The sequence below is a fragment of the Schistocerca gregaria genome, chromosome 1 (genome assembly GCF_023897955.1).
Source record: "Schistocerca gregaria isolate iqSchGreg1 chromosome 1, iqSchGreg1.2, whole genome shotgun sequence".
NCBI classification, from domain to species: domain Eukaryota; kingdom Metazoa; phylum Arthropoda; class Insecta; order Orthoptera; family Acrididae; genus Schistocerca; species Schistocerca gregaria.
The window spans coordinates 343,883,062-343,895,261 of record NC_064920.1 but is presented as its reverse complement, the minus strand read 5'-3'; the positions used below and the strand labels follow the sequence as shown (position 1 = coordinate 343,895,261).

General features: G+C 35.2%; 1 protein-coding gene across 1 annotated transcript in view; it reads right to left on the bottom strand.

The window, feature by feature from the left end:
- Positions 1-1,397: 1,397 nt before the first annotated feature.
- LOC126344554 (tyrosine-protein kinase Dnt-like) overlaps positions 1,398-12,200 on the bottom strand; it is a 500,421-nt gene continuing 489,618 nt past the window's right edge. The window contains exons 6-10 of the mRNA XM_050002028.1: positions 11,470-11,585; positions 9,671-9,830; positions 8,686-8,998; positions 7,171-7,307; positions 1,398-4,028 (exon numbers count right to left, since the gene is read on the bottom strand). Coding sequence (XP_049857985.1) covers positions 3,917-4,028; positions 7,171-7,307; positions 8,686-8,998; positions 9,671-9,830; positions 11,470-11,585 — 838 coding nt within the window. The 3' untranslated portion in view covers positions 1,398-3,916. The remainder of the gene's footprint in view (positions 4,029-7,170; positions 7,308-8,685; positions 8,999-9,670; positions 9,831-11,469; positions 11,586-12,200) is intronic.

Genomic DNA, 12,200 nt, shown 5'->3' with positions numbered 1-12,200 from the left:
CATTGCAGGTTACATAAAACCCATCAGTAGAGGCAGGTGAATCCTCCTGTATATATTTTTTAGCAGAATTTTCTTGTTTTAATTTGAGAACATAGTTTTAGGATGCATTTGTTATCTTTTTAACAGTGATAGCATTACACAATAGTAAAGCCACTCATCACATAAAATTGTGCACATACCAGCAAGAGGCAAAGAAGCACTCATGGATTACCGGACAGTTTTTCTATGTTTGAGATTCATTAGTAGTTTGTCATTATCATAAATTATCTTTTTGTAGACGAAACATTAAAAAGATTACTGATATCATTTCATAAATTCCATTTCCATGTTGTCCTGTACATAAATTGTTGAAGTGGAATTTCAGGATCATTTTGCACATAGGGAAAATTTAAAATTTGAATGAAAGAAAATTTATAATTATATATGGTTCATTTTAATTAATATAAATATGTACATGAATAATTTTACAATAAAAATACTTTTTTATACTTTGATTTACAATATATGAAATAAATAATATTCAAATTATTTACAAATGTTTACAGAAAAATCTTATATACAGTCATATTTACAATGTACGTATATTATACGGGTCTCTTAAAACTATACAGTCATATGTTCACATGAAGGAATGATAACTCATTTTGTAGCAGTTAATAACATCCATGAGCAACTGTCTCAAATATTTTTACTGAAATGGTTGTTATATGTACAAAAACTGTATGGAAGATCTATGTTCAATAGTATGATAATATTTGCAGTGTATTACATTAAAATATCTTTATGATATGCATTCTGGTGTCAGTACAAGTCAAAGGCTGCAATTTCTTGTGCTTTGGATAAATGTATGAATATACTGCAAAAACAAGATAACCAAAGAGGTCTCTCAAATGATGATATCAGTGAATGTTGCACTTACATCACTCGTTTAAACTTACGACATAAAATGTTAATCTCATTCCTCAAAAATTCTCTGACATAAATAGTACGATTGTCATTAATTTGGAAGCATGTCTATTGACACTGTGCTACTACATGACAGTCTCTACAGCAAGTTCTACATGTCTATAAATATCTGAGACCACTTCCATCTAATGTAATGGCACTTTTACCTAATATACTGTATTGAAGAAATCTGAGATCATCACAGGCAAAGGCAGGGATGGGCACTTTATCAGTTACATTTTGTACTGCTTGCCAGCTTCTCTATCATAAGGGCACATTGGTCATGATTTTTTATTAAGTATACCTCAAAAACAGCTGGTAAGGTTAAACACTATGGTAAAAGAGCCTACTGCTACAAACATCATCTCTTTTAAAGTGTACAAAAGTTGCAAAGGACACTTCCATGTAAGAATTAAAGACCTTTTTAAAATATTCTTCATACAATTACCACATTTACCACTAAAAGCTCTAGAATGTCAGAATACTGAATACAAATATTTCTTGATAGCATAATAGTACCTACAGTAGCTACTAATACAATTTCCTTCCAATAGCAGATCAATAAAATGATGCACTGCTTTTATTTAATGCTTCTTGACAAAACATTCACAGTCACAATATTAGTGTTAAAACTTAATGATACAAAAGACTGATAGTAAACTATGGAATCCAACAAATAAAAATGTTATCTGATAAGCATGGTCAAAAGATGATGCAGACTCTGACACTGCAAATTTTTTCTGATCCAAACTAGAAACCTAGAAAAAGATTCAAAATAGTGAATGTGTGAAAGTGGACATACGACCACTAATTCACTTTGATAAGGGAAATAAATGGTACAAGAACAAAGGAGAGCAGCACAACATTATCAAAATAAGTATCGGATATTCTGTATATGCCTAACCAGCAGATTAAAGTTGACCGAGGCTCAGAGATCAAAATTACTCATAAGCAGTGTTTAGCTATTATGTGTATTTTTCTATACTGGGTAGTCAAATTATGTAGACATAAAAAGGCATGAAAAAGTGAAGATAAAAAAAATCGTTAAAAATCATTAGAGCTTCCCAATGATATGTCTGGACAACCATGTCATAAATTTGTAGTAATATTTAAATATAATACAAAAACCAATATCATGTTAATCAACAAATGCTAGAACACATCTGATCAGAATTGCCATTGTTCCTTTTTCACTTAAGCACAGTCTTAGATTTAAATGTTATTCATATTTTTTTGTGTTTCCTGTTATACTATTTATCTTTAACGTGCGCCTCCATAGAGTGGAAGAAACATTTTATGAGAATCTCCACATGACTGATGTGTTTGATGTCCTATCACTTTAATACACAGTAATGCCATTGAGCAGTACCATTTTATCATATCTTGAAATGCCATGTTACAAGCCTATGAAGAAAAGAACTCTGTGACAAAATTGTTACAATTACTGATGATAATTATCAGCAGATGCACAGGCAAGACTACATGAATGCATGTGTTCACTGAGATATCTCACAGCAGTTACAAAATGAAGAGACAGAAATTTTAGAGAATTAGTCTAGGTTCTAGATTCTATTTGTGGAACCAAACACTTGTACCTAAGAGACATCAAAGTTCTGTGAAAAAACTGAAAATCAAATTTAGAAATGAACTATTTCAATGAAACAAATTCAAATACATCTAGGCTCATTCTAGAGAGAAATATGATAGACAGTATTGTAAGATTCAATATACAAGAACTTTTAAAAATGTGTAGTACATCAGTGCCCGTAATAACACATGTCACATGGAATGTGGCCCAGTTTTGAATCATTCTGTGCATCTCCTTCTACTAAACATGGCAGGCAATGACATTTAGTCTTTCCCTGGATGTGCCTTGCAATGGTGGTAATAAATGGTCTCTTCCAGACTGCACTGTGGCCATACTTCAGTGGTGATGAAATTTTATGCATTGTTGTCCACAAAAGCTCATTATAGAGCTTTGTAACAGGAGAAGTTCTTGCTCTCCTTACTCTTCTTCATTGCGTAGAGATGTCTTCTGACATGATGTGCAGTATTGGAATGAATGCTCTCTTAATGGACCAGAGTGAACAATATAGAAACTGATGAAACACACAGAGAGCAGCTTCTTTCTTATGCAACAGAAAGTAAAAGTAACACAATTCCTGTCCCTGAAGGAAGGATAGTGATTTACAATACAGCTCAAATTCTGTTACTCTGTAAGATTCTGGGATAATTTTCAATTATAGTTGTACACAGCATTACATGGATTAAGGAAACCAACAAATTCTCATTTGCTAGTGTCAGTAAATAGGAATTAACTGATTAGAAGCCAAATACATATAAGCTTATGCCAAGATAGTGGCATGCAACAGATTCTTAAGTATGTTTCAGATTAGAAAAAAAAATCTCTTATAAATACTTGTTTCAAATAATGACAAGAAAAGACTATGGCACTTAATAATTTGCACCAGAAGATAACCTATAATATCACTCATTAATGTGGATTACTGGGCCAACTCAAATGTTGCATAAAGCACAGTTTCTAACAAGAAAAACTATTTCAAATTGTTGTAGTTAATATACTGATATATCTGACAAGCATAAGCGAGATAGTTTTAAAATGTATAGGTATTACTAATCTCAGAAGTTTGTAGGTGATGAGGAGATGCTAAATCTCTAAACCTGTTACTCAGATTAAATCACCCAACATACATAATTTATCGAGGGACTGTTGTTCTCAAATAATGATGTTCAATTAACGGATGATAAACCACATAACGCCAGTAAAACAGGATTTCTTGGAATGTTACAGCATCACACACTCATGTTCGCCTACTTTTCACACACTTAAGTTGGCCTACTTTATGTTTCAACACAACATTATAGAGTGATACAGTCTTTTCCATTTCTGCTTGTAATGACATCGTGATCTGTCAGAAATGTAGCAGCAAAACAAGCAAAGCTGGATCTGCTACACATATCTTGTTAACTGTGTGTAGAAATCCTGAAGGCACACTTGGAGCTGACTGAATGTTGGTCTTTCATCAGGACTCATTGCCCAGCAATAAGCCATCACACCAAACCTGAAACGGATAGAAGTTATGCAAAATCTACAATGTTGCAGGCACATTATGAAAATAAAGACTATTGCTTATAACCTGATCAAAGCTGTTATTTTGCAACAACACAAGTATTAATCCATATTAATACAGCAAGTAGCAAAACTCTGAATAATACCTGACACAGTGACAAGACAAAGTTATCATAAGCTATCGAGGGCCAAAGTACACGTTTTCCATGATTATTCTGAATTTAGTCAGGGCTTTTATTTTGGGACAAGTCCAAGTAGCAGATGAGTCAATATCACAATTAGGTTCAACTCATGAAGTGAAGAGCCATTAGAAGGATAAGAGCTAGCTAGCTAGCCATGGCAAGAGGCTGTTGATGCCAATGAGGGTGGTGACAGATCATAGCTATGCAGCTGTGGACTAATTTTCAAACAATGTAACAAGTTTTAAAGCAATCAGAATATTGTCATATGTGTCAAACTATAATATTAGTAATTCTGTAATCAGATTCAGTAGCAGAGTGCACATTGTCCGGTAATATGATGCCAACTTGTGCAATCAGTCTTGTGAAGATATTCTCTACATACCAACTTTGTTCATGGTGACAAGCCTGGAAACACAAGAATACAATCCCCCTAACTTAGATTCGTCCATTCTTGCTATGTTGGAAGGCATGACAGCAGCCAAGTTGCATGTAATAAACATCCAGAAAGTCATGAACTGTAAGTTCATCTTCAGCTTATTTTATAGGCTACTGGTTTCAGCGATATAACTCATCATCGTCAGGCCGTCTACTCTAGATTGCGGCTCAATTTTTCACTGAAAGAATTTAAGTAAAATATGTGCTTACGTCATATGCACACAAGCTGCTGAGAAGACTGGTTATTTCCCATATATGGCATATGAGTGTCAGTCAATAATTTAAGAGAAAAATTGTTCAGGGGAAAAAACAGTTAGTAGGGCAAGTTTGGTACTTCTATGGCTTTATGTTGGCATCACTGGAATGAGCCTTGATCAGCAGATGTATAAACATTGTTTTGTTTATAACCTCAAAAATACATTTCAAGATGGCTAGTCTACTTGAAATGTTCACATTAGTTGAATATCGTTCTGTTATTCATTTTTTACATTTTGAAGGTGAGAAACCAGTGAATATATATTGTAGAATGTCTAAATATTATAGTGAAGGTTGTATGAATTGTGAAAATTTTTACAAGTGGGTAGAGCAGTTCAAAAATGGTCAGGACTCAGTGACTGACAAACACCATTCTGGCCAACCAGTTGCAGTTTAAGCTCCCTCACTTGAAGTCGAACTGATGACATTATTCATGCCAATCGCTGTGTGACTGTGGAAATGATAGTTGATAAGTTTCAAGTTAGTACTGGTACAGTTCACAACATTATCTGTAACAGGCTTAAGTATTGCAAAACATGTGCAATATGGGTTCTAAAAGAGTTGATGTGGCTACACAAGGAAACAAGGTTGAGAGTGTGAACAGAACTAAGGGAACATTATGAAAGAGAAAGTGAACACTGCCTCAACAGAATTTTAACTTGTAATGAAACTTGGGTTCACTATTATGAGCCAGAATCAAAAAGACAAAGCATGGAGTGGAATTACACCAACTCACCTGTCAATAAAAAATTGAAAACCCAAGCATAAGCAGGAAAAGTCATGTTGGTAGTGTTTTGGGATGATGAAGGTCCAGTTTTTTGTGATTATCTAGAAGAGCAGCATACAATGAACAGTCAATATTACTCAGATTTGCTTTTCTCTCTCATGTGAGAGAGATGTCATGGATCTCAGAGGAGGGGTGCGATTCTCCAGCAAGACAACGCACTTCTTCATATTGCTCAACTAACCTGGTAAACCACTGACAAAATGGGTTGGGAAGTGCTGCCTCATCACCCATACAGTCCTGATTTAGCACCTAGTGATTTCAACTAGTTTGGTGCACTGAAGGAGGCATTACGTGGGAAGAGCTTGCACGACAATGAGGATGTGAAAAAGTTTGCAGAAAATTAGTTCAAACATTAAGATAAAAGAGTTCTTTACAGCCAGAATAGAAAAGCTTGTAGTCTATTGGCACAAGTGCATAAATGTTCAAGGAGTTATATTGAAAAGTAGAAAAAGTATTGTTTTGTAAAAATAAATGCTGTTTTCTTCAAACCAGTTTGTCTCTTTGACTACATAATGATCCTCGTACATAAATTTTGTCATTGAAATATTCTATCTAGAATAGAGGGTCTCAATATGGAATATTATATCACTTAAACTGTTAGCCAATGAAATAAACTGATGATGAAGTTACAGCTGATGGCTTTTTCGATATTTATTGTACATCGAATCTCTCTGGAAACTGAAGCAAGTAACTTGTGTGTTTATCACACTTAAAACCCCACTGGTCATGTTTGATGTAAGCCTGCCAGCAGAACTGCAGCTACACTAGCATGCCACACAACACTTCCGGAGTGGCAGGTTACTCTTCCCAGTATGTACAGAATTCTGCCAACAATTCCTTGACAAAAGTGGTGAATCTACACAAAGAAGATTCAAAGCAGTAATGACTGATTGAAATGACTACACCATCCTATCATACATTACCTCTGTGGTCTTACGTGTCTATTCAACTGTTTCACTGAAATCACAATTGGCCTATCAGATCTCACAATTTACACATGTATGTGCCAGAATGAATACTGTTACACCTGAAATATTTATCAAATAAAAACAAAAATCATATTATTCTAGATGTTCTGTCTAAGCCTTTAATTGTTATTGTGCCTAAAACAAGGAAAATAAAAGAAATGAAACTAAATGTGTACAAAAAACCTGTTAAAGACTATCAGACTGAGATTTTAATGCCTGATTTCTTTCTTGTGAGGTCATAATTCTTTACATTGCCACTGAAATGCTCTGTAAATGTGAGTACATCATCTGTCCAAATAGGGTGTGACAGAGAAAACTGGAGCAGGAAATTAGGACAAGAAATGAGTGGGTGTTTATTTCCTAATAAGCCTAATTTCTTCAATATGTCAACTGCAGTGAGTAGTATAGTATATTACACCCAGCTTATGACATTAGACTGTTTGATAGTGTTACAACCCCTTTAACAAGTCACATCAAATCAGATCATAAGATAAAGAGGAAACTCACAGTTCATCAGGACAATTTACAGGCTGCACAAGCCTGAAACCATCACTGAGGTATGCAGCCATTTCAAATGGATCAATCTCTGCATAAGGTTGCTGTGCCAGTGTTGTTAGTTCCCAGAGCAGCACTCCAAAGGCCCACTGAAACAAAGTAAGATTTTATTACTTCAGTACCTCAATATACTCTGATACTCAATGTGTTGGATAAGAAACAAACAGATCCTTCACCCCACTCTCTCTCACTCTCTGTCACACACACACACACACACACTACAAATGAGCAAAGTTCTCAGAATGTAAATCATAAAAGATAAGCAAGTATTTGTTGCAAAATTTTCAGGTGGTAGCTAGTAAGATCTCTGCAGTTCAGTATCAGCCTACTGCCTGAGTCATGTTTCAATTAACAGTACTAAACAGAAGAACTTGATGTAACTATTTAGATGAAATTAAAAAGTCTTGTGACATATATGAGGACTGTTGGTATGAATTTTACTATTCTAGATTCAGGCATTCACTTCAAGAGCTCAACATAAGCTTTGACGTTAGTCGCTCATACATGTGTGCTAGTACAATAAGTTTTCTTTGTCACCTAAGACACATTCCATTTTTCGTTCTGCTACTGTTTCTGTTTGAATACTTCTACATTTACATCTACATCTACATATATACTCCACAGGCCAATGTACAATGTATGGGAAGGCTACCCTGTATCTCTACTGTTCCACACATAAATAGACCAAGAGAAAATACTGTCTATGTACCTCAGTACAAGCACTAATTTCTTGTCTTTTCTTACAAAATGTGTGTTGGTGGCAGTAGAATCATTCCACAGTCAATTCCTTCAAAAGAACATCAGGGATTCCCATTTTAGTTCCCAAAGCATCTCCATGATACTAGCACATTGTTCAAACCTATTGCTAACAATCCAGCAGCACACCTCTCAACTGCTCAGTACCTTCCTTTAATCTGACATGATGCAGGTCCTAAACACTCGCACAGTATTTAAAACAGACCACACTGGTGTTCTATTTGTGGTTACCTTTACTGATGAACCACCCTTGCTCAAAATTCTCCCAATAAACTGAAGTTGACTATTCTCCTTCGCTACCTGAATCCCTGCATGCTCATTCTATTTCATACTGTTTGAAAAATTACACACAGATGTTTAAATGATGTAACTGTATCAAGGAAAACAACTAACACTGTACCCCAACATAATGGGCTTGTTTTTCCTACTCATCCACATTAACCTGCATTTTCGTACATTTTGAGCTACCTGTCATTCATCAAACCAATCAGAAATTTTGTATAGTCATCTGGAACTCTCATTTGACACCTTCCCATGCACCATACAATCATCAGCAAACAACTGCAGATTGCTGCACACCCTGTACACCAGATCATTTGTGTATATAGAAAATAGCACTTTCATAGTCAGACATAGCCTTTTGTTCAGGTATTCTTTGTTGTTTCCACTGTATTATTTAGTTCCACTTCTGCTGGAAGTTGTTAGACTTACGACATCAGATGCTGGTGAATAGCTGTTGTGAAGGAGACTTTCTATAGCCAGCCATTTAACAGGGCGATTCTCGTTGTCACCCAGACAGTGGTAGTCAGCAGGGAAGAGATCGCGTGAGAGAGCACAGTCTGTTAGCTGCACATGCAGTCTCTCATCCACAACACAGTTTCGTGCTGCGAGGTCACGGTGCACAAGTCGCTTCTTATGCAGAAATTGCACTGCTGCCACAATCTGCAGTGCCATGTCAACCACCTCCTGCGTTGTCAGAGTATGTGCTACACCTTCCGGGCACAGCTTACATTTCTGCAGGAACCTGGAATGAGCAATTTATTTATGAATTGTGTTTAATTATGCTTCAGAAGATTTTACAGTCAGTGAGGAATAGTTTTGCTTTGATATACATTCCAAATGCATCAGACACTACATTCAAGAAGATAAAGTGAATAACATAACATCAAAAAGCCTTCTACATAGATAATGGCAATAACATAGTTCATAATGAGTAAAGAAAAAATAATATAAACTAAGGAGGACATCTTATGCACATGAAACTCCTCTTAATGCAATTCACCAACATGGTGAGCTAAACATAAAAAAAATTAGAGAACTGATTAATTAAATGGCATGGTTTAGATGTGAGTTGTCACTCATCAACCTCTCTCCTTCCTCCTGATTTTACACATACCACCTCATTTGTAGACAAGATATATCACAGACATTCAAGATAAAAATATGTATCTATTAAAGTAAAGAACTGTAACTTATGAATAAAACTTAAGTGAACTGGACCACAGACTAACATTTATTTTAATGTGCACAAATACATAGTGGATCATGTACCCAAGTGAAGAACATCAACAGAACAACTTGTGATTAGGATCTGAAAAGAATTTTAACAAAACTCTCCCCCCTTCCACGCTCCTACACTGCAGATAAATTATGTTATTTTAATAATAGTAATAGATAAGCAGAAACAGATGCTTACCTTTTCAGGTTCGTGTAACCATGATATGGATAAATGAGAAAAGGTGAAGTGTGGTCTTCAATGGACACACCCAGCACAGACAAAATATTCTTGTGGCTGAAGCCATACATTGCCATTCCCTCTTGCAGTAACAATGAAACTTGTACTTGGGATGCATGATCTGTTTCAAGCAAATTAAAAAACAAGCATGTAGTTAACAACTTGCTACATCAACAAGTTATAATACATCTTAATAAATAACAGAATGTGTACCAAATTACAGAAACTGTAATATAAGTGCAAGTATTAAGGATGCAACCAGCAGAAAAAAAAACTGGCAAACAAAATAAAGAGACATAATAAGCTATTGCTACGTTGATAAGTTATAAATGAACATAATAAGCAACACAAAGCATACCTAATTATAGTAATTGTAACATAAATGCAAGTATTCAGGATGTAGCCGAAAGAAAATATGCTGGCAACAAAATATGTAAAGAGATATAATTGGCTATGTACTAGCATGACAGGTGGAAGAGCAAAGGAAAAAATAAATAAAGGAAATGATAATAATAACAAACCAACATAGAAAACTGTCTTATTTATTCATTTCCCTACCTTATTTCCCTACTTTTTTTGAAGGGGGTGGGTAGGACAGGGGAGTGAGGGCAATGTAATAGATACTACAATTCAAACAATGGAAAGTTCAAGATGGAATAACATGAAATGAATTGACTGCTACACAACACATAGAGGAAGTGATGAGTAAGGTGACCAACACTCCACGTTTCCCAGGATCTCCTGTATAGGAATTCTTTTAAATCCTCCTAGCTCCCCTATTGATCACCTGTTTCTCCTGTGTATTTCTACCATGATCATTTTATAATGGTGATCACTGATGAAATATTTATTATCAATCCCACACAGTGCTATTGATATTTCGTATTCCATGACTGACAGTTCTCCAAGTTTTCAAGTAATAATCAATCCTATAATTTACATACAGCCTTTTTTCTGTTTGTGCATTTATGGAAAGAAGGCTCATGAAAATAAATATAATGAGAAGCATTAGTTACTACATCTAATTATCTGAACAGATAATGGCATGCTTTTCTAGAACTTCCACCACAAATGAGTCTTATTACATGTTTTTGCCCTCTAAAAACTTTCTCTAAGTTTGTGAAATTATCCCAAAATATGATAATGCATGGCCTAACAAGAGTAAAACTAAATCATGCTTGCCAGTTTTTTATATTTATATCTCCATTGTTAACCATTCCAAGAAAATGTGATGTAGTACATGCAGTTGGAATTTATTGCACCCAATTATGCCTTAAATGTCCTTTAAAATCGTGGTTAGATGTTTATCATCCCCTTTAAAACCAAGACCAAATGTTGGTAATCCTTGTGTTGAGTCACAGAGAGGCACAATGAAAAAGACTGCTACATTGGACCTCAGCACCCAGAGAAAGAGGCCGTGTGTGTGTGTGTGTGTGTGTGTGTGTGTTCTCTGTTTGAGAAGAAGGCTCAGATGTTCAATAAAATTTTTCATGGTGCCTGTCTGCAACACAATACCTCTGTCGCACAATTATCAGCAACCTACCTTTTCCTACATTCCAACACTGCTTTCTACGATTATCAATGGACACAGTTGAATATCCTACCATTTGTTAGAGGTTAATTCAACAAAAATGGGGAATTAAATTTCTTATTGTCAGTAAAGTATAGTTTTCTGGCATATTACAGTATTCAACATTATAAACTTTAGTTTGATACTGCCTCATAGATTTATGTATATCATTTTGAAGGAAAAATGGTACCTGTCACAGTTTTGACTAGCACTTCCTCTTCCACACCATCTTCATGAGTGTATGAACCACGATACACTCTACCAAATGTTCCTTCAAGGACCACACTACGCAGACGCACACGACACCTATAACAAAACATAATTATTACAAAATGTAATTTTCAAATGCCTTGATAGCTCTCCAAAGATCTGAATACTGTTATTCAGCACTGCTATAGGAAATGAGTTACTTTTCCAATACCAACAAATTTAATCAATATATTTCGATTCTGGGAAGTAATACAGAAATACATGTTGATACACAATTAACAGCTTTAGTTGGGATCATTGATGTGCTAGTTTACCTCAGACCAAGCGATCATATTTGCAGCATTATCTATAGAGTAAACAGTATGTGGGAAAATACTGCACTGGCATGCAGCAGTAAGGCCTAATTATACATATTTTTTCACTGTATCACATCTTTGTATACAGCCCACCCCCTCTGAAAAACATAAATATTTTTATATAAACAGCAGAAAATATTTTTTTTTTACTTATTCGTTGTCTGTAATAATCCAGTAGGACTTTAGCATATTAATTGGAGCATGGCTGCTAAGATGATGAAAAGTGTCACTTCTTAAACAATAAATACGGAGTTGCGCAAGAGAAACGAAAGTTGGTAGGCGTGTTTCTACGTCTTAAAGATGTTGCCTATTCAAATTAGAAGTCATTCGCTAACGAGTGGCGCTTTTAGATCCA